The 22814-nt window shown below is 43.7% G+C and overlaps 2 protein-coding genes across 2 annotated transcripts; one reads left to right on the forward strand and one right to left on the reverse strand.

The window, feature by feature from the left end:
- The first annotated feature begins 684 nt into the window (after positions 1 to 684).
- On the forward strand, positions 685 to 15992 carry Exosc9 (exosome component 9). Its single transcript, XM_042692979.1, has 12 exons — positions 685 to 836; positions 1344 to 1438; positions 2147 to 2266; positions 2352 to 2454; positions 4839 to 4976; positions 7757 to 7839; positions 9071 to 9203; positions 10160 to 10248; positions 11241 to 11387; positions 12106 to 12290; positions 14967 to 15045; positions 15301 to 15992. Exons 1-12 carry the CDS (start codon positions 771 to 773, stop codon positions 15383 to 15385), a joined length of 1323 nt encoding a protein of 440 aa, XP_042548913.1. The 5' UTR covers positions 685 to 770; the 3' UTR covers positions 15386 to 15992.
- On the reverse strand, positions 15874 to 22665 carry Ccna2 (cyclin A2). The gene is made up of 8 exons (XM_042692980.1): positions 22196 to 22665; positions 21272 to 21518; positions 19105 to 19217; positions 18442 to 18665; positions 17624 to 17831; positions 16778 to 16891; positions 16434 to 16567; positions 15874 to 16180 (listed from the first exon to the last, which is right to left on the reverse strand). Exons 1-8 carry the CDS (start codon positions 22403 to 22405, stop codon positions 16132 to 16134), a joined length of 1299 nt encoding a protein of 432 aa, XP_042548914.1. The 5' UTR covers positions 22406 to 22665; the 3' UTR covers positions 15874 to 16131.
- Positions 22666 to 22814: the final 149 nt, after the last annotated feature.

Consider the following 22814-nt stretch of genomic DNA (forward strand, 5'->3'; position numbering starts at 1 on the left):
CAGCAAAAAGCAGAGCTGAGGAAAAAGTTACACTGATCAAGATGCACTGTACTTATAAACTTATTTATTGAATTGAAACTTTCTATACAACGACTTCAAGATAATTTAACAACAAAAGAGCCAGGTGTCAGCGGCTCACGCCTGTAATCCTGACTACTCAGGAAGCTGAGGTCTGAGGATCTTGTTTCAAAGCCAGCCTGGGCAGGAGAGATGGTGACTCATCTCCAATTAACCAACAAAAACCAAAAATGGAGTTGGGGCTCAAGTGGCAGAGCGCTAAGCCTTGAGCAAAAAAAGCTCAGAGATAGCGCCCAGACCCTGAGTTCAAACCCCAGGAAGGCACAAAACAACAAGGAGAGAGAAGAGAGCGATTGGAGAGCGGGAAGACCCACAGCTTCCCTGTCTTCGTCTCGAATGTGTTTCTCCATTGATACCCTGAAATCTCCTAAAGAGCAAACACATCTCGGAATCACCATTCGCGCACCAGCGCCCGCGAGGTCCCAGCCCCGCGCTCATTGGCCCCGCCCACAGCACGCCCTCCAGACACGCCCCCGAGACAACGCCCCGCCCACCCCGGCCCATCCTCTCCCTTGCCCCGCTCCAGTCCCGCCCCTGGCCCACTGCCCCGCCCATCCTGGCCCCGTCGTTCCGCCACCGTCGCGCTTTAATGACATCACCTCCGGGGCCGCGGCGCGAACGGGACGCGCGTGGAGTCTTCCGCGGTTCCCGGTCCCGGGTTCTGGTCCCGGCGGGCGCCGTGACCGGACACCATGAAGGAAACGCCCCTGTCTAACTGTGAGCGCCGCTTCCTCCTGCGCGCCATCGAAGAGAAGAAGGTAGGAGGCCCTAGCGGGGCCGCGTGCCGCCGGGGCCGGCGCGGCCTCGGGCGCAGCCTGGGAAGCGGGCCGGGGCGGGGGTACGCTTCCAGCCCCCGCCCCGTACTTTGCGCTGTCGGTTTGTTGGTTTGGTTTATTTCTGCCGATCCTGGGCCTTGAACTCAGATCCTCCCCCTCTCCCTTGGCTTTTTCACTCAAGCCTGGCGCCAGAGCGCCAGTTGGTGATTAATTGGAGATAAAAGTGTCACGTACATTCCTGCCCGGCCGGGCTGCGAACCGAGAACTTCAGATCTTAGTGCCCTAACTGGGAATACAGGTGAGAGCCACCGGCGCCCGGCCGCCGGATTCTTTTCAAGCTTCCAAGCCATCGCAGCACCTCTCGATGCCCCGCGCCTGGCTTCCGCCGGCGCACCGGGGCCGTGTGGTTCGAGTGCCACAGACCGCGAGTGACTACACAAGAGTTGCTCAAAGAGTTGCCGAATAAATGAATGTTGGTTGTGTTTCCAGCGGCTGGATGGCAGACAAACCTACGATTACAGAAGCTTAAGGATCTCATTTGGGGCGGATTATGGGTGCTGTATCGTGGAGCTCGGGAAAACAAGGTAACAGGATTCTGTTTGTAAGAAGTCCACCCACAAAGTGCAAGAGTAATCTTGTTGACTGGGTTGTTGACAAAGCTGTTCAGAAGTCTGGACTGTCCTTCCAAGAATAAGTATATGTCCTTGATTGCAACACTTTTTGGTTTTGTAGCTACACTGTTTAATCACAAGCTCTGTGAATATCACTGTGGTTCTTTATGACATCTTTAAGTATGACATCCTTAACAATGTAGAGATTTTGACCACCTTCTCATTAACAGACTCCACTTTTTCTTTCTTTCGTGTGTGTGTGTGTGTGTGTGTGTGTGTGTGTGTGTGTGCATGCACTCATATTGATGTATGTACTCAGTTCCTGGGTGGTGTCCCTTAGCTTTTTCACTCAAGACTGGAACTACCACTTGAGCCACAGCTCCACTTCCAGCTTTTTGCTGTTTATTTGGAGATAAGAGGGATGAACTTTCCTGCCCTGGCTGGCTTCATACTTCAACCCCCAGATCTCAGCTTTCTGAGTAGCTAGGATTGCAGGTGTGTGTGAGCCACCAGTCCCCACCTTGCCTCCTTTTTTGAATGACTTTCAAGGGTCTTTCAAGCCATTAGATTGAACATATTACCCTCAGAATGAGATTGAAAATTGTTGTCTGTTTTATTACATCTTTTTTATTTGGAAAGGAAATATTCTTAGTTAACTGTGTTGTTCCTTTATCTTTGCAGAGTTCTTGGCCAGGTTTCCTGTGAACTTGTTTCTCCAAAACTCAACAGGCCAACAGAAGGTATTCTGTATTTTAATCTTGAACTTTCTCAAATGGCTGCTCCTGCATTTGAACCTGGCAGGTATTTAAATCTTTCTTAAGTTATTTTAGCCATAGAAAAACAACACATTTTAAGTTCATGACGTGTATCCATCCCTGTTTCATAGGCAGTCAGATCTGTTGGTGAAGTTGAATCGACTCCTGGAAAGATGTCTGAGAAATTCCAAGTGTATAGACACTGAATCACTCTGTGTCGTTGCTGGTGAAAAGGTGAGAAATCTCCCTAAAATTCTTAAACTGTGTGCATGTGTGCGTACATTGACAGTAACATGGGGCTGGAACTCAGGGCCTAGATGCTATCTGTCCTTAACTTTTTCACTTAAGGCTGGCACTCTACTACTTGGGCTATACCTCCACCCACTTCTTTTTGGTTAATTAAAGATAAGAATGGAATTCTATGCCTCCATCAGAAAGATTGACATCACCCATTTGTTAGGAAATGGAAAGACTCGGAAAAAATTATATTAAGTGAAGTAAGCCAGGCCCAAGAAACAAAGGTCCTATGGTTTCCCTTATTTGCAATAACTAGTACATATATAGGACAAGCAGAAAAGGCCAAAAGCTATGTACATATGACCATATAAGATGGTGTTAAACAAAGTGAACCCCAAGACAGGGACACAAATATCTTTTTTCTTTCTTGCTATTGTTTCTAACGTACTTATAATGTACCGTGTGAATAATGTACCATGTGATTTTTTTTCCAGATCCTCAAAGTATTTTATTTCTTTTTGTTTTTATTGTGAAAATATTGTACAGAGGGGTTACAATTACATAAGCAAGGTAATGAGTACATTTTTTATCAAGCATTGTTGCCTCCTCCTTTGTTTCCCCTTACCACCCTTTCCCATCTCCCCCACTCCCCGACCGCCCCCCCCCCTCCTACGCCAAAGTTGTAAAGTTCATTTTATGACATAATGTCTGGTACATCTCATTGTTGCAATGGGTCCACCTGTATTCCTATTTAAACAATTGGTTTTTTCCCTTCCCCTCTACAAATTATACCAACATCAAATACAGTGAAAGCAGGGGTTATACCGTAGGGGAGGGACATACAAAACAGCAAAGAAATCATCTTATAAATACATTAGAAACAATAGCAAGAAAGAAAAACCATGTGAGTCCTTATCTTGGGTTTCATTTCACCTAACATCAACTTATCTGACTGTTTCTGCTTGTTTCAGATATATACTAGTTATTGCAAATAAGGGAAACCATGGGCCCTATGTTTCTTTGGGTCTGGCTTACTTCACTTAATATAATTTTTTCCAAGTCTTTCCATTCCTAAAAAATGGGGCAATGATTTTTTGTATGTTCCTGCCCCACGGTATAACCCCTGTTTTCACTGTATTTGATGTCAGTGCCCTGCATCTTGTATATACACTTCTCTAATTCAGGGAGGGGAAGGGAAAAAACAAAATGCTTAAATAAAGATACAGGTTGACCCATTGTAACAATGAGAGGTACAAAACACTATGTTGAAAACGAACTTTACAACTTCGGCAAGGGGGGGGCTAGTTGTGGAGATGGGAGGGAAGAGATAGTAGAGGGGAAACAAAGGAGGAGGCAACAATGATCAATAGGAAATGTACTCATTACCTTGCTCATGTAACTAACCCCTATGTACAGCATTTTTACAAGAAGAAATGTACAAAAAAAAGGATCTCACTGAATAGGATCTTTAGATCTCAGTGTCTTGAGTAGTTAGGATTACAGGCACAAGCCACCGCTCCCCAGCAGAATTATGTTCTCCATGAGGGTATTTTTAAAGCATTTTTTTACTCTAGAGAAAGTTTGCTTCACTTCCACCTTCTTATTATATAAACTCTAAGAGTTTGAGATGTTATCAGACAGAATAAAAAACATACTAGGTTTGGAGTTAGAAAAATGTGTGAGTATAAGGTATTTTACTGTGGTCCAATAACTCAAATAGAAAGGTGAACTGATTGTATTTTAGATATTTACTTGGCTTAATTTTTTTTTTTTTTTTGATTGGTTGTGGGGCCTGAACTCTGGGCCTGGGCGCTGTCCCTCAGCTCTTCAGCTCAAGGCTAGCGCTCTACTACTTGAGCCACAACACCACTTCCGGCTGTTTCTGCTTATGTGGTGCTGAGGAATTGAACCCAGGGCCTCATGCATGTAAGGCAAGCACTCTAGCACTGACTGAGCCACCTTCCCAGCTCTTGGCTTTTTAATTTTCATTTATACTGATCAACTAGAAGGCTTCCTGTTTTCTCAGAAAACAGAAAAGTACTTAAATGCAGTGTCATTTTTCTTGCTAACTATCTAGTTGCTTTGCTCAGTTAGGATTTTTTTTTTTTGGGGGGGGGGGGGTCCTGTCATGGGGTCTGAACTCTGGGCCTGAGTGCTGTCCTTCAGCTCTTCAGCTCAAGGCTAGTGCTCTACCACTTGAGCCACAGTGCTACTTCCAGCTTTTTTCTTTTTGCTTATGTGGTGCTGAGGAATCAAGCCCAGGGCCTCAGGCATGCAAGGCAAGCGCTCTACCACTGAACCACCCTCCCAGCCCTCAGGATTTTTTAAATGTTTTTATATTTTTCATTCATTATTTTATGTATTACATTTATGTTTTTCAGGTCTGGCAAATACGTGTGGACCTACACTTACTAAATCATGATGGGAATATTATCGACGCTGCCAGCATTGCTGCCATTGTAGCCTTGTGTCACTTCCGAAGACCTGATGTCTCTGTGCAAGGAGATGAAGTAACCCTGGTAAGCGCCTGTGATCTGAACCAGGACCCTTCCACGTGTGAGTGGGCATCCTAGACAGCATAGACAACTAGCTGTCAGTGAAGTCTTGTTAGCCATGTAGGTTCTGGCTAGTTTCATAATACAAAAGCTATACAGCATCACATCTTCTAAGTTATCTTTATAGAAATGTCAAGAACATATCCCAGCATGAGAGCAATGACTACCAGAATAGAGCAGTGATTATCTCTTTGGATTGAATGTCACATCTAAAAAATAACTTGATTCCTAGCATAGTACCATTCTTACCCTGTAACAGCCATGCATTGTTTGAAAGGATGGAAGTTCTGTGGATTCCTGGGTCTCTCTGGGATTTTTTTTTTGGGGTCCGGTCGTGGGGCCTGAACTCTGGGCCTGGGCACTGTCCCTCAGCTCTTCAGCTCAAGGCTAGTGCTCTACCACTTGAGCCACAGTGCCACTTCCAGCTTTTTACTTTTTGCTTATGTGGTGCTGAGGAATCGAACCCAGGGCCTCATGCATGCAAGGCAAGCGCTCTGCCACTGAGCCACCTTCCCAGCCCATCTCCGGGATTTTTTTTCCCTTTGCATAACAAAGTAGTTGGTGGAGGACCATCAGAGTACCTAGAGGAGTTGTTAGGACATATTGCCAGGATGTAACTCCACAGGAACGCAGAGGGGGGGGGGGGGGGGGGGAATAAGACTTTCCATGTCTAACCTAGAGTTCTTAGATGGTACCTATGCTGCCAGTCCAGAAAGCACACTGAAAAGCATTGGTCTAGGGGTCTTTTTCTTTGTGCTGAGCAGGTCAGTTTTGATGTATGTAAATTGTGTGCCAGAGTATTAAAAGTTTGTAGATTTAGATACAGAAGAGATACTGTTTCTGTACCCAGAACAGAGATGAGAAACCTGTCTTCTGTCAAGGGCTGTTGGTATATGATACTATTGAAGGACCAAAAAATGATAAATACAGACAGAAGGCCATGGCCAGCTAAATAAGCATAGATATCTGTTCTGTCATGTACTAAATGCTTTTTGAGCTATGGAAGATGAAATTGGTATGGGAAGTAAATAAAAAAGTAGTGTGATTAGGGGCTGGGAAGGTGGCTCAGTGGTAGAGCACTTGCCTTGCATGCCTGAGGCCCTGAGCTCGATTCCTCAGCACCACATAAGCAAAAAGAAAAAAGCCGGAAGTGGCGCTATGGCTCAAGTGTTAGAGCACTAGCCTTGAGCTGAGGGACAGCGCCCAGGCCCAGAGTTCAGGCCCACGACTGGACCCCCACAAAAAAATAATAGTGTGATTAGAAGACTTTAGAAAGGAATAGAAAAATAATGTATTATTGCTGGTGGGAACATAAAAATAGTAGTTTTAGCCAGGCACTGGTGGCTCACGCCTGTAATCCTAGCTACTCAGGAGGCTGATGTCAAGGATCATGGTTCAGAGCCAGCTCAGGCAGGAAAGTCTGTGAGACTTATTTCCAATTAACCACTGGAAAACTGGAAGAGGCCCTGTGGCTCAAAGTGGTAGAGCACTAGTCTTGAGCAGAAGAGCTGATGACAACAGCTAAAAAATAGTACAATGTTGTTGGAAAAGTTTGGCAGTTTCTTAAAAAGCTAAGCACAGAGTGGTAGGGTGCTTGCCTAGCACGCGTGAAGCCCTAACGTTTGATTCCTCAGTACCACATAAACAGAAAAAGCCAGCAGTAAAGCTGTGGCTCAAGTGGTAGCGTACTACCTTGAGCAAAGACACTTAGGGACAGTGCCCAGCCCCTGAGTTCAAGCCCCAGAACTGGCCAAAAAAGAAGAAAAAAAAAAGCTAAGCATAAACTTTCTATATAAAAATAAAAAATAAAATCGAAGGAAAAAACACGGTACACATCTTTCAACACATTTTACTTTGTAATATTAAAATAAGTTATGGCTTATGACTAAGAAAATGAATTCCAGCAATTCTGTGCTGAGGGACCTAAGAAGGAAGGAGAGTGTGTACTCAGGTGTATTTGAAAGGGTTGTAGCATTAACAGTCAAAGCTGTCCAATGTCAGCTGGTAAGTGGATAAAAGAAGGATGTATTCACACACCTAGGCATGCTTACTTATATGTGCTACAAAGTGGAGGAGATATTAAGTTGAAAAAAGCTTGATACATAATAATGAGATCATTCAGCTGATTGATGTAGAATGTGCAGAAGAGGCCGATTAATGGAGGGGCCAAAGGTGGAAGTGAGAGTGCAGAGAGGCTTGGGAATTTGGGAGTCATGGAAATGTTACAAAATCCAGATGTAGCTGGGTGCCAGTGGCTCAGGCCTAACTACGTAGGAGGCTGAGATCTGAGGATTTGCAGTTCAAAGCCAGTCCAGGCAGGAAAGTCCATGAGACTCATATCTCCTACTAATCATTAAAAAGCCAGAGGTAGAGCTGTGTCTCAAATGGTAGAGCAGCAGCCATGAGTGAAAAAAAACAAGGAACAGTGTCTAGGTTCTGAGTTCAAACCCCAGTGCCAGCACAAAAATAGTAAGGATCTGATGTTGGTTGTGTACGTTTTCAGTCACTGGAATTGCTTGTGCTTACGATGGCTTCATTGCATGGGATGCAGAGTATACCTCAAAGATTTTGCACACAGTTTGAAAAGTAGCAGTGTCAAACAGGTAGTTGGAAAAAGATGTGATTCAGGTACTAAGGATTAAAAGAATTCACTTTTAGTTTCAGCTTTTGATTCTCAAGATGATAGATACTTTGATAAATTCCTAACTTGGTGACTAATTGGTGGTTATTTTCTTTTGCAACAGTACACACCTGAAGAGCGTGATCCAGTCCCTCTGAGCATCCACCACATGCCCATCTGTGTCAGCTTTGCCTTCTTCCAGCAGGGGTCAGTTTCCCCTTCTCCTGGCTGAAATTACAAAGGCAGCTGGGAACTTCAACGCTCTACACAGATGTGTCCTAGATGACTGGAATCCTCCTTTCCTATCACAGCATCTTACAGTTAGTTCTCTTTCTGAGAGCAATAGTTGACAGTTTTTAAAAACAGTAGTGATAAGAAGGCTCTACTTGATTATGCTTCCCAACATTTTCGTCTTATAGTGTACTTACCAGTTTATAAGTTGTGGCATGTGCTTCTTTTTCTGGAAATGTGCAGATTGTAAAAGATTAGGATGCTAGGCTTTAATTAGAGTAAGAAGGTGAGTGGGTCAATGAAGACTGGATTTGGAAAGGTATTGGGGGAGTGGTTCTAGGAGCAGGTTGTTGGGAAAATACTGCATAGATGGGCACGTGTGTCCTTAAATCTGCCAGCAGTTTCTCCACAATCTATTGCTAAGTCCTCTTCCAACAGAAACTCTAGCGTCTTGGAGGCCCATGTACTGGTGCTTTTATATGGAAGCTTAAGCCTTAAACCTTCAGAAACAAGGAGACATAAATAAGATCCTTTAACCATTTTGTGCATGAGAACAAAGATTTGTTTTAATCATTGTAGAGAATTTTATTAGAGGGAAATGGACCCGCATTATCTAATAGAAATAAAATGCAAGTTATATAAGTAATTTTATATTTTCTAGTAGTCATGTTAAAACAGTAAAGAGTTAAAAATGTTTTATAGATTTTGTTTGACCTAATAAGTTTTTATTTTACTATGTAATATCTTAAATTATTCAAGAGAGTTCTCTGTTCTTTGAAATCTACTATTTTGCATATGGACTCAGAAGCCATGTGCCTATCAGTTGGTGTATTGGGTGGTGTAGAAATGGGCATTAATGTGCCATTAGCAGAATCTAGAAGACCGTAGAATATGTCACATAGGGAAAATTGTAAAATAGTACCTAAGTTTTTATTGAAGTCATTTAACCAAAGACGTACTAAGATTGATATTATTTCATTAAATAAAATCTGTCTGAACTGGTTGTTATTTTACTGTAATTGCTAGAGATACCTGCTTAAGTATTCACTATGTTTATAAATGCAATTTTGAGTCTTCCCTGTGATTCAGATCCACAGGCCAAGATCTTTAGTGTTGGCTTCATTGATACTGTTTTTAAAACCCATTACCTTAAGAATGACAGGCTCTCCGCCCAAATTTGCTCAGGATGATATAATGTTCATTTCAGAACATACTTGTTGGTGGATCCCAATGAACGAGAAGAACGAGTAATGGATGGCCTGCTGGTGATCGCCATGAACAAGCATCGAGAAATCTGTACCATCCAGTCCAGTGGCGGGATAATGCTTCTTAAAGATCAAGTTAGTGCTTTGACCTATGTCCCTGTAAAATCTCTTTAGAAGCTTGTTTATTATATCACAACCACCAAAAGCCAACAAGGAGACTTTCCATGATTGATTCTGGGATGTGATGGAATCAGGTTTCAGTCTAATCATGACATCCTGTTGACTGGTAGCTGGGAAGAGTACTTCCCCCATTGCTACCCACATATCTGGCCCTCCAGGCTTAGCTTTTCTTCCAGTAAAGGAAAAGTTATATCCCCCTCCTTTAAAAATATAAATAGCTAAGTGCTGGTGACTCACACCTATATTCCTAGCTACTCAGGAGGCTAAGATCTAAGAATCATGGTTCAAAAGCCAACCCAGGTAGGAAAGTAGGAGAAAAAGATGGTTTTACTTTTAGAATTTAGAAGTGGTTCTTAAACACAATATATTGCAAATAGTATGAACAATAGGTGCTTAGTTCAAATTCAAGCTGGACATTGTGTTTGCTGCCTTTGGGCAGATGATTTTGTATTTTTGGACTTCAGTTAATCTAAAAAAGGGAATGAGATTACTGCCCATATCTTGTTAGGAGGTTGTAAAGATGGATAAATACATATATAAGTTACAGTGTATAACATACATTAAGTGTTGATAAGTGCTAGTTTCAGTTATCATGATTGGCACAAGTAAAATCACAACTACTGTCTCGATCCATTTCTGTGGATCACTCATGGAGAAGGAAGCAGATGTTTCTCAGAGCATACCTGTATGTCGTCTGTGGCCTCACCCACAGTATCAATCACACTGTTCCTTTAATGCACTACTCCTTTAAAAGTGATAAAATGACTCTTGTGTTTTAATTTACATTTAAAGTGTGTCATTTCATATTTGGAAATAAAAAGCTTGGATTATAAAGGTAGAAAAAAGAATTGATGTTTTAGGTTTTGATAGAGAAAGCCACTTGATTTGTGATACTTCACTTTTATAAACAGGTTTTGAGATGCAGCAAAATAGCTGGTGTGAAGGTAGCAGAAATTACAGAGCTCATACAGAAAGCTTTGGGGAATGATCAGAAAGTCAGGTAAGTTGGACTCCTCAGAATTAAATAGTCTTTTTACAGGACATTTAAGGGCTTTTCTTGCACATAGACAACTGTATTTTACACTTGTTCTTTTTTTTTTAGTCTCAGTTGAATATAGGAGTGTATTTTTTGAAAGTAGAGAGCAAGTGAGGTGTCACAGGCCTGGAATTCCAGCTGTTTGGGTGGTGAAGGCAGAAGGATCCTGAGTTCAAGGCCTACACATGTAGTTCGCAAGACTGTACCTCAAAAACTAAAATAAAGATAACAGGGCCAGGGAAGTGGTAGAACCTAGTCAGCACTAGTCTCTGAGTTCAATCCCAGTACTAAAAACATAGAAAAAGTAAATTGATTAGACCCCTTCAAATTTTACTCCAATTTTTCTATCTGATGGGAGGCCAGTGTTTACCTGGAACAGCTAATTTGAGGATTACAGACTATTCTGTCATCCTGATACAGTGGTTCATACCTGTAATCCTAGCTACTCAGAAGGCTGAGGTTAGGAAGATCAAAGTTCCAAGCCAGCCCAGGAACTCTGTGAGATGCATTTCAACAATAAGGAAAAGGCTAGATGCTGTAGTTTACACCTCTCATCCCAGTGAGTGCAAATAGGAGGATTGTGGTTTAAGGCTGGCCTGGGCAAAAAAGTGAAATTATTTGAAAAATAAAGCAAAAAGTGCTTAGGGTGTGGCTCAAGTGGTAGAGCACATGTCTAGCACATACAAGGCATGGAGTATAAACTTTAAATATTGCCAAAAGAAAAAAAATATGGGGATATACTTTAAACACATAGCTAGCAATGTATAGCACATAATAGCAATGTATAGCAACCTTTTACTAGTTATCTTGACAGCTGTCGTAAACTGGTAGGATTAAGGTAGTCATATGAATCAATTAGAGTAGTTTTCACCAGCAAAAGGATAAGATAGTAACTTCTTTCCTGCCTTTTCTATCATCTGTCATCTCCTCCCTGGCCCCTACCCAAAAACTGACAGGAAAGAAGGTGGAAAGTTTGGCTTTGCAGAATCTATAGCAAATCAAAGGATCACAGCTTTCAAAATGGAGCAGGCCCCTGTTGATACCTCTGAGGTGGAAGAGAAAGCCGATGAAATCATTGCTGAAGCTGAGCCTCCTCCAGAAGTGTATCTTTACTGGGTGGGTTTAATGGCAGCAGGACTCAGCTTTCCTCTCTCTCGTCTGCACAAACTGACATTGCATTCCTGGAATACTGTACTGTTAGAGACAAACTACAGTGGTGTCATACTAAGTTGATGGTTTAACATTCAGCTTCTTGAACTTTAGTAGCTCTAAAACCCAGACATTCTCCAAGACCCATTTTATGGCCTGAGATGTAATACGGTGATGGAACACTATCCCAGTGTATAGAATGTCTTTGGTTCCAGCGACCACCCAATTACAGCATTTTATTTTCCCTTGAAAATTTTGTACTTTAAGACTCATTTTAATATTGAAATTTGTACATTTAATACTGTTCACATTTGCTAAATTTCTTACAGCTAGAGTATCAGAAGCTTGATTCTTGGGTTTTTCTTACCATGATGGTGTCCATAATCTTGCCTGTTAAAAATTTTATCTTTCTTCATTATTCAGCCATCTGTATATTGTCTTTTTTTTGGCCAGTCCTAGGGCTTGAACCCAGGGCCTGAGCACTGTCCCTGAGCTTCTTTAGCTCAAGGCTACCACTCTGCCTACTTGAGCCACAGCACCACTTCTGGCCTTTCCTGAGCAACTGAACCCAGGGCTTCATACATGCTGGGCAAGCACTCACTCTACCACTAAGCTACATTCCCTGGTCTGTATACCATATTTCTTGCTGTTCAGTTTTCTTAACATGCTCAGTGTTTCTAAGCCTGTGCTCTGGACTCCTGGCACTGCCCAAATTGGAGAGGGAATAGAAAACTCGTGGGGTGCTCCTGAGGACTCTGAGAAAGAAGATGAGGACGAGGCTGGCAGTGATGAAGCTATCATTCTTGACGACATGAAAATGGACACTGCAGTGGATGTTGCTGGTATTGGAGGCCAGGGTAGGTGGTGCTACCAGGTTTTACCTCATCTCTAATATTTGTCATCTATAACCTCTTATCTAAGAGGTAAGTGTTATATATAATTATTTGCAAGTAATAGATCATGCACTACAAGATCTGTCTTCTTTGTAAACACCTACCTATACAGAGAATATAGATGGGCTACACATAGTGGTTTTGGAAGGGCTAACATTTTGTGGTTTAAATTTCAGGTAGGCACCAATGGCTCATGCCTATAATCCTAGCTACTTAGGAAGCTCAGATCTGAGAATTTCAGGCAAGTCAATGAGTCTTATATCCAATTAACTACCAAAAAAGCTGGAAGTGGAGCTGTGGCTCAACTAGAGTGCAAGTCTTTAGCCAAAAAGCTCAGGGACAGCACCCAGGTCCTGAGTTCAAGGCCCAGGACAGGCACTGGGAAAAAAAGAAAATCAACCAAATGACTAAAGCAAAGCTAACTGCAATGTTAACACCAATTCTAAGAGAATCTGATTTTTGTGAAATAACTGTACTTTTGTTATGTTTTTGGGTCCAGTCGTGGGCCTGAACTCTGGGCCTGGGCGCTGTCCCTCAGCTCTTCACCTTAAGGCTAGCGCTCTACCACTTGAGCCACAGTGCCACTTCCAGCTTTTTTTTTCTGCTTATGTGGTGCTGGAATCGAACCCAGGGCCTCATGCATGCAAGCGTTCTACCACTGAGCCACCTTCCCAGCCTGAAATAACTATACTTTGGTATGCAAACAATAGCAAAACTGTATTTTACATATAAACGTGAGCTAGTTTTAGGGAGATACTTTCCTGAAGATGTCCCATAAACTTGTAGTTTTAGGCTCTTACTACCCAGCAGAGCCTCTGCTAGGAGAATGATCTACGCCTAATGTGGATTTCCTAGGGAAATCTGTTTCATACTTTTATCTTTTTAGTGAAAACAATTAAATGATCAAGTATGACTATGAGAACACACAGAACTCCAGAAGTGCTTGCAGTAGCTAACTAGTTCTGCCTGGTTTTGCATTTTAACCACTGTACAACTGAATTAACTTCTACCTAGGGATAGTTTTACTTTGTGCTGGTCTTGGGGCTTGAACTCACAATGTGAGTGCTGTCCTTGGGCTTTTTGGCTCAGTGCTAGAATTCTTCCACTCGAATCTCAGCTCCACTTGCAACTTTTTGATAGTTTATTGGAGATAAGTCTGAGACTTTTCTGCCTGGGCTGGCTTTGAACCACCATCCTTAGATCTCAACATCCTGAGTAGCTAGGATTACAGTGTGAGCCACTGGCACCCAGTTCACATTTTTAGTTACTGTTCAAAAGATGAGCAAATATGAAGTACTTTTCAAAGAAAGTACAAATGGATTATTAACATTATCCGTGGTTAACCCTGGTAGAGATAAAACACAAAGACAATAAAATGATGGTATCTTTTTACTGCATGATTGAGAAGCATTCAAGTATCAGCATTGGCAAGAACGTGAAATAGGTTCTTCACTCTTGTGTGTGCGCGCCAGTCCTGGGCACTGTCCAAGGGGTTTTGCTCAAAGATAGTACAACCACTTATGCTATAGCTCCACTTCTGGTTTTTGGAGAGAAGAGTCTCACAGGCTTTCCCGCCCAGGCTGGCTTTGAACCACAATTCTCAGAGCTAAGCCTGCTGAGTAGCTACAGGCATATTTTTTGCTTGTTTCTGGAAAAATGTCTTAGAAAATGTGTCTTTGGTGGTACTGGGGTTTGAAGTGAGTGTCTTGTATTAAACAGCACTAGTTTGGATAGGATTTTGTGCTTTTCCAATGGGCCTCACTGTAATCATCCTCCCTTCACTGCTGGGATTTCAGGTTTGCGCCACTGTACCCACACCCTAAGTCATCTTAGGCTGTTTAAGTCATCTGACATACTGACTTAAAATCACTTTGCTAATTGGTTCTATAAAACATGCTAACACAAGGCTGATGCCTGAAAGCCCAGCTATTCCCAAGGCAGAGGGAGACTGGGCATGCAGGTCGTGGTTTAAACCAGCTGGCCCAGGTGAGGTTAGGGAGGCTTTGTCTCAGTCAAGTGTAGTGGCATGTACTGGCGGGACCCTGGCTGCACAGGAGGCTTGTGGTCTGAATCCGACAAGGTGAAAAACATGAGCCCTTACCTGAAAAAAACAAGCTAAAAACAGACTGGGGCATATTATGGCTCAAGTGGTAGAGCACCAGGCCTGATTTCAAAAAGATGGTATATAAATAGTATTCTCTGTACTACTATTATGGCACTTACTAAATGCACTGAGCATTTATGCCAGTAATAAAAAGAATCCTTAGGGAAAGTGTTGAAAGAAAGCTGGGCACCAATGGCTCACACCTGTAATCCAGGCTACTTAGGAAGCTGAGATCAGAGGACTGAGGTTCAAAGCCAGCCTGGACAAGAAAGTCCGTGACTCATCTCCAATTAACAACAAAAAAAGAAGTGGAGCTGGGGCTCAAATGGTAGATAATTTGCTACTCTTGAGCAAAAAAGCTCAAGGGACAGTGCCCAAGCCCCAAGTAAGCAACACACATACACAATTTTTATACAAGAGCTTCTTGAGAGGGAAAGATGTTAAAGAACAAGGTATGTCTGAAAGTGTCCAGCAAATAGTCACCTGGTGTGCAAACTTGAAGGTCACTCACATTACCTCTCTGCCATTTCTCAAAGCTGCTCCTATCGTCCTCTCCGATAGTGAAGAAGAAGAGAGGATCATTTTAGAACCAGACAAGAACCCAAAGAAAATAAGGTAACAGATCTCTGGTTTGTGTACACCAACTCTCTCAGGTCTGGGGGCCTGCCTTTGGCATGACGCTGTGCAGCAGCACCTCCTCACTGGCTTGCCAGTTTCTAATTCTGTAAGGTGGGACACTTTCCACCACTGCTATTTTACTCTCGCTGCTGCCACATTTTATATCCGACTGGGAAAACCAGAAAGTCTTCTGCCAGTGATCCAGAATTTAACAAGGACACTTGGTGAGCTGTTAATTTACTTTATTCACAGAACACAGACGGTCAGTGCAAAACAAGAGAAAGCACCCAGTAAAAATCCAGTGAGGAAGAGGAAAAAGAAGAGAGCGGCTAATTAGAGTTAACATGATTTAATGTATGTATATATAACTATTAAAAGGATATTTATTCCATGCTAACAATCTTGGGTATTTTTTATTCAAAAGTCCTTTAGAAAAGCTAGCAGTTTCTTTTCTTTTACATTATGCTTCAAATGAACATTTCTAGAGAACCTTATCTATTTCAGAGCTTCCCACCTGTAATCTTTTGAGTTTGTAAAGGTTGATGAGGAATAAGTTATTTAATAAGCTGCCACACTTCATGCAAAGAAAGAGCAAAGAGACAGACCAGGGCTGGGTCCAGAGCACACTTTTCCCAGTCAAAAGAAAGTGTGAGCAGTGCAGCAAATAGGCCCAATTATTTAGGATAAAGAATGTCAGAATTTGAGGGAGGGTCTGCTTTCCTAGAGAAGAGCTTTCCTTATATAATAAACCCTAAGCTAAGAGAGCATTTCTAAATGATATCCCCCAAAAGTCATGGTTTTACTTCAAATTAACCTTCACTTATGAAGGTTTCCAATTTATTCTTATATTGGCGGCTGGAGTCAATATTTACTAAAACCACTTAAAATTAGCTAATTATCTGAGATAGATACATGTACAAAAAGATATACAAATTAAAACCATTTAAAAATGATAGATACCATAATTTGTCCTTGGCCAAAACTTGTATGTTCAGAAATGATTGTGAAATTAAAACCTAAAATAAAAACTGTACACCATGTACTTGGAATGATTTACATTAGAAAGCAAGGCATCCTTCATAGTTACAGATTTAGTGTCTCGGGTGGGTTGAGGAGAGAAACCCCATGATACCTGAGGGTAGAAAAGAAATGGCTGTTAGTAATGAACATTCACTAGATAACAGAGATCATAAATAATAAATTTGCCAAAACCTCAAAATTGTTTCTATCTGCGAGTGAGTCCGATGATATTAGGATGTTTGATCCCCACATACAATGCCTCCCACTGAAATCAAGGGGCAGAGCTGTTTACTACAGCCCTCTGTGGACATAGGCTTCTCACTAGGCATTAACGGGACAAGCAGCGTCTCCTTGGTGGGCCTTACTTTGAGTTTCTGTACTTCTCTCGAATGGACTGCTGCGCATGCTGTGGTGCTCTGAGGTAGGTCTGGTGGAGGTCCAGGAGGCAAGGCCTGAGGCTTTCCAGGGTGTATCCAGTCTTTTGGACTAATGATTCCGGCTAAGGACAGAGAAGGGGGTTGATAGTCAAAGCAGCAATTTGTGTGTGTAACTTATCTTGAACACCTCCATTCCTCAGGCCACTATCCTGTCACTTTTACACCAACTCTCATCATTTACTGTCTGCAAGCAGCAGGTGATATGGCTCCAGAGTTTTCAAGCACACATTTCAGTCAAAGCAGATGTGCAAAATGAAAACTTGAATACGAACCCAGCTCCGTCCTGTGATGGTATAGAGTGCTAAGTGAAAGGCAGCTCCGGCAATAATTGACGGCAGGTACTTCAAGTACGGGTCCGCATCTATCAGACATAATTCTCCCAAAAACTGGAATGGAAAACCATTTAATCACAAGAGCTCTAGAATTCAAATCCATGCCAAGCAGGAGACTGCTCATAGCCTTATCCTCTTTTTCTTCCCTTGATAACTTTTTTTCTTGTGCTTGTCCTGGGGCTTGAACTCAGGGCCTGGGTCCCTGAGCTTTTGTGCTAAAAGCTGTGCTCTCCCACTTGAGCCACAGCTCCACTACTGGCTTTCTGGTGGTTCATTAGTTGAGTCTCAAGGACTTTCTTGCCAGGGCTGGCTTCAAACCATAAGTCTCAGATCTCAGCCTCTTTAGCAGCTAAACTTATACACATAAGCCACCAGCGCCCTGGTCCCTTAATAACTTAACTCTGCACACTACACTACCAGCTTCCTTTCAAAGAACTATTTGGTGCTTTTCAACAGCTGCCCTAGGAATCATGGACACCTAGACCCCTGCTTTTAGGGTTACTACCTCTCAATTACTCATTAATAAATGTTAATATATAACATGGCTGGAATGGCAGTTAATGTATATGCTCATACAGGTGCAACTATTTTTCCCATGTGTGTTTACAATCCCTGTGGTTGAATCCATGGGAAATAGAGGGCCAACTGTGGCTGTATCCTTTGCTAATGGTTAACTTTTCCCCATGCTGCAAATGGATTCCAGCCCTAAAACACTGGTTCTCCTGATCCTGAGCAAAGCTGCTCAGCGATGCTGGTGCTTTTCCCCCACAAGCAAAGTGAACTTACCATTGCTAAGCTTTCAACCTTGCTGTTTGCAGGCTGCAGGTGTAGGAAGTACTGTGTAAGAAACTGGTTTACTGTAGGTGCAGCCAGGTCAAAAGCAAGGACCTTCAAAACCAGGTGCTCCATTCTCAGAACCTGTTTCTTAGAATAGGTATCATCTGTAATGTACACAAACTCGCCTACTTCTGGGGGGTATATTTCTTCAAACTTTCTAAAATGAAAAAAGTTCAAAATTGTAAGTCCTAACAAAAGAGAAGCAAGCTTCTCAATTCAAATCTGAAATTCCATTAGCAAAATAAAGCCACTCTCCACCAACTGCAATTCCTCTGTCCCCTGCCCGACCAGCCTTTCTGCTCCACCGCTCAGCAATGAAGGACTGTCATGTAGTCAGAGATGAAGGAGGGCGTGACACAGCCCACCCAAGAGGGGAGCTGTGCCAGTGCTCAGCGAACAGCTGAAGATGGAAGAAACTCTGTTTGGGTTTTTATGCTTCATTTTCACATCTTAGTGGAGAGAAGGCAAAGATACAGATTGTTTGCCAGTAAGCCCTGCATGGAAGAAACTACACCCAGAAATTCAGTGCCAGTGTACTTCTGTAGCCAGTTTTCAAGTTCACAAACCACACCATAGACCCTATGCAAGAGCTAAGAAAATTAGCATTATAGATTCAAAAGCCATTTTGTCCTCCTCCACTTCTATTAACCCCACATACCACAGTGTCACCCCTAATGTAGTGTCTACCCTGTGGAATGCATTAAATTAAAATGTTACAGTTGGAAAATTCCAATTTCCTGAAGTCACATAAACCCAGCAGGACTTACGAGGCAAGCAGCATGGCGGCAGTACCCACGAGCTGGAGCTTTCCTCTCAGCACAGACATGGAGGACAGAAAGCGGTCAATGTAGTTCACAGCCAGGTGCAGGGTCTCGTTCTGCAGCTTGTACTCCTCCCCCACTTCTACCAGCCAGTCCACCAGGATGGCCCTCATACTGTTGGTGATGTCAGGCTGCTTCTTCATGTAACCCACTTTAGGTTTACATTTAACCTATCGGGAGGGAGGTTTATAGAAGGCTAGCGATGAAGGCTCACGCCTGTAATCCTAGCTACCCAGGAGGCTGAGATTTAAGGATTGCAGTTTGAACCCAACACAGGCAGGAAGTCAGTGAGATTATCACCAGTAGACCACCATAAAGCTCAAAGTGGAGCTGTGACCCAAGTGGTAGACCGCTAGCCTTGAGCACAAAAGCTAAGGGACAGCACCCAGGCTCTGACTTCAAGCCCCAGGACAGGTAACAACCCTGTCCCCTGCCCCTCAGATAAAGAAAATTGCAACAAGGATTATTTTATCATTAGCTGAATTGCTACAAATAGAAAGTCAAACATTGCACCAGGGTAATTCACTAGTAATTAAATGTTTAAGCTTTAGTCTCTCCATTCCAATCTGCCCCAGTGAGTGTACCCTGCAGGCAGGTTTCAAGTCTTACCTCCATCTCCCTGAGGTATGCATGGATGTCTGCGTGGTACTCTGGCACTTCATTCACACTCACTGGCTTCTCATCTTCTAGCACAATTGATATGTCCATAGCATGTGGTGACTCTGGAACCATCCAAAGACAGATTGGTTTTCTACTTGGTTCCTTATGGGAATCTACTACTACTAAAGCATTTTATCTAATTAAAATGAACATATTGTGTTAAAGTACATAGACTATTTTAACTCAGATCTGTCTATATATAACTGCAATAATTTTAATCAATGAGAAAAAAAATCCTGAAAGGCTACTCATAGGATTCAGTATTATGTAAAAGTATCATTCATCTTCCACGGGATAGGAGTAGATGGTGCAATGATCTGGTACTTAAAATTCAAGTTGATAAAATGAGGTTTGCAGTAGGAATTACAAACCCTACCACAGGGCTGACGGATGCAAAGCACAGCTGGGCAACAGCTAGGATCCATCAAATGGTTTCAAATAATTTATTGCTAAAGAAATTGGTTTGAATTGGGCAACTCAAACAGATTAGCACAACACTCAAGTGATTCAAGTGTTTTTTTCTTTATGCTGGTCCTGGGGTTTGAATTCAGGGCCTGGACACTCTCCCTGAACTTTTGTGCTCAAGACTAGCATAGCACTCTTACCACTTGAACTGCAGCTCCACTTCTGTTTTTTTTTGAGTCTCACACACTTTCCCACCTGGACTGGCTTTGAACTGTGATCCTCAGATCTCAGCATCCTGAGTAGCTAGGATTACAGATGTAAGTCACCAATGCCTGGCTTATAAATTATCTTTAAAAAAAAAAAATCTCTTGTTGGTCCTGGGGCTTGAACTTAGGCCCTAGGTGCTGCCCCTGAGCATCTTTGGCTTAAGGGTAACGCTCTACTACTTTAGGCACAGTGCTTTTTTTTTTTTTTTCCTGAGTAATTTGCTGGAGATATGAGTCTCATGGACTTTCTTGCCCAAGCTGGCTTCAGATCTCACCTTCCTGAGTAGCTAGGATTACAGGAACGAGCCACTAGTGCCTGGCTAAATTATCTTTTAAGGCAAAGAATATCCCTACTTTTTTTGACCAAAGATTCCTTTGAGGTTAAATTTTGGTTGCACATTTTATGTCCAAAGGAATTTCCCAAACACCCCTCTGCCCAATCAATAGAACTAAAATGGATACATGCAGCTGTCCAATGTCACCCTTTGGTAAATAAACAATACAACGTGTAAGCAGAATTGCCTACAGCAGCCACAATGAGTTAAGACAGTGTCACTTTATAGTATATAACTACTAGTTTTACAGAAAGAGGTGTCAGGCATCACCATTTTTAAGACTATCCTCAAACAAGTCTAAAGCGGGATACAAGAAGTGAGCATGAAAGCCAGGCTTTGGTGGCTCAGGCCTAGCTACTCAAGAGGCTGATCTGAGATTCCAAAGCCAGCCAAAGCAGGAAAGTTCCTGAGAGCAAAAAGCCAGATGTGGAGCTGTGCCTCAAGTGCTACAGATCCAATCTTGAACAAAAATGCTCAGGGAAAGGGCCCTGTCTTCAAGCTCCAGGACAGGTGTGCATGTGTGCGTGCGTGCGTGCATGGGCGCGCGCGCACACACACACACACACACACACACAAGCTCACAATATTTCAGATTACTATCTTAAAACAGGATTCTCTGAAATATACTATTAAAGCCAAGTGTTGGTGGCTTGAGTATGTATCCTAGTACTTAGGAGGCTGAGATCTGGTAACCTTTTAAAGCCAGCCAAGGCAAGTGTTTTGAGGATACATGTATTAACTACCAAAAAGCTGGGCAGAAGGTATGACTCAAATGGCACCAACTATGATCGAAAAAGAAAGCCAAGGGAGAGTTCAAGAACCCTAAAGAACCCCAGTACCAGCAAACATATACACGCAAAAAGTATTATAACTACAACAAATCTACTCTCCCAACCAAATAAACATCTACGAATCAGCCTAAATAGGCACTAGAACTTAATGAAGTTGATGTAATTGATAGTCTCACATGGAGTGGGCAGTAAAATCAACAGGAGTTGAGATAAACCACACCCTTTCTTAAACCTGTTATAGTAAACCTTAAAATACCCAATCCCATTAACCCAATAGAGTAACCACAAGTCTGAATTGATAAAGATCTTTAGAACGTACCAAAACTACCATCCATTGGAAAATCAAGAGGTACCAGAGGTTTTCGTGTGCCAGACAAAGCAATGGCTGTATTAAAAGCCAGCACATCTTCGCACTCCGTGGCTTTGGGTTCGGGTGGCGGCTTCTGAGATTCTGCAGGGGCTTCGTCCACATGAATAGTGAAGGCGGGCTGTTTACTGTTAGCCTTCCAAGGAGGAAGAGCGCTGACAGGCTCATCATTTATCGGCAGGTCCTTTAGGGGTGCAGCCTAAACAGAAGTAAATGACTGGCTTTGAGCTTATGAAAAGGAGTTATGCTCCCTCCCCACCTTGCTTTTACTCCCATATATTGTTCAGAAAAACAGCTTTCTGAAGCAAAAAGTACTCATGGATAAGAAAGCATGTCTCAATTTGTCAGACATTCCTATAGGCAAACTCTACAAGCAGTACTGGAATTACAAAATAATGGAGGTTAAGAAGCATGGTGTGTGTGTGTGGGGGGGGGGGAAATGGGGGGGGGGGGTCCGGCCAGTAGATACGGGACGAATTGGCAAAAAAAGAAACGTGTGGATTCGCACTCTTCACCCTAGGGCGGAGCAGCAGAGCAAACCGCGCGAAAATGGCGGATTTCACCAAATGCAAAGCTTTTTTTTTTTTTAATAAAACCCTTCGCTAGTAGTTTAAGTCAGTCACTTAAGCAGATGACGAGTAGGGGAGATCTGGGTCCTTGGCGGTGCCTGGCGCTGGAAAGTAGAAGGAACTCTCGCAGAGGGCCAAGACGACGCTCCAGCACCGCAGACGGGCAGCACAGCCGTGTTGGCTGGGGATAAGGAAAGGCGCTACCAGTCACATCCTACAGGCCAAAGCCCCCGACCCAGAACCCGGTCCCGAGAGCCCCTCGTCCTGCTCGGCCCCCAGTGCACAGGCTGTGGCCCGCCGTGCTCACCCGTCGTGTCTTGGGCCTCGGCGGCCCCGCCGCCCGCGCAGGGCCGGCTTTGAGCACCGCGGGCGCGGCCTGGCTCCGCGGCTGCGGGGCGGGCGCTGCCTTCTCCGGATTGATGTTCTCCTGGTCCTCCTGGGAAGCCGTCTGCGGCAAGGTCAGCAGGGCCGAGCCCGCGTTGCGGGCCGCGGCCCTCGGTGCCGATCGGCCCAGCATCTCGACACCCGCGGGCGAGCGGGATCGTCAGCCGCGCCGAGCCCCGTGCGCTCCGCCCCGCAGACGCAACGCTGCAGTCCTGGCGCTCGCCGCAGGCCCAGCCAGCCTGCCGCCCGTGTGCTCGCCCGGCTGGGGCCCGTGCGGGACCGCGGAGGCCGTGAAACGTGCGGGCAGACGCTGCGGGGCGCGGAGACGCAGAGACGCCCCGCGATGCAGCTAGCAGCCCGCCGGAGCGGCGGCTGTTCGAGCAGTTCAAGTATCCCGCGACTATTGAAATGGGCCAATGACAGCGGCCCGGGTCCGTGACGTCATCGGGGCGACGGGACGGCGGGCCTGGGAGGCCGCGAGGGGGCGGGACGGACCCGAGCCAGACGGGAGGGAAAGGGCGGGGAGACGCGGGCGCCGACTT

Source organism: Dipodomys spectabilis, unplaced genomic scaffold (assembly GCF_019054845.1).
Source record: "Dipodomys spectabilis isolate Male_0828 unplaced genomic scaffold, ASM1905484v1 ptg000162l, whole genome shotgun sequence".
NCBI classification, from domain to species: domain Eukaryota; kingdom Metazoa; phylum Chordata; class Mammalia; order Rodentia; family Heteromyidae; genus Dipodomys; species Dipodomys spectabilis.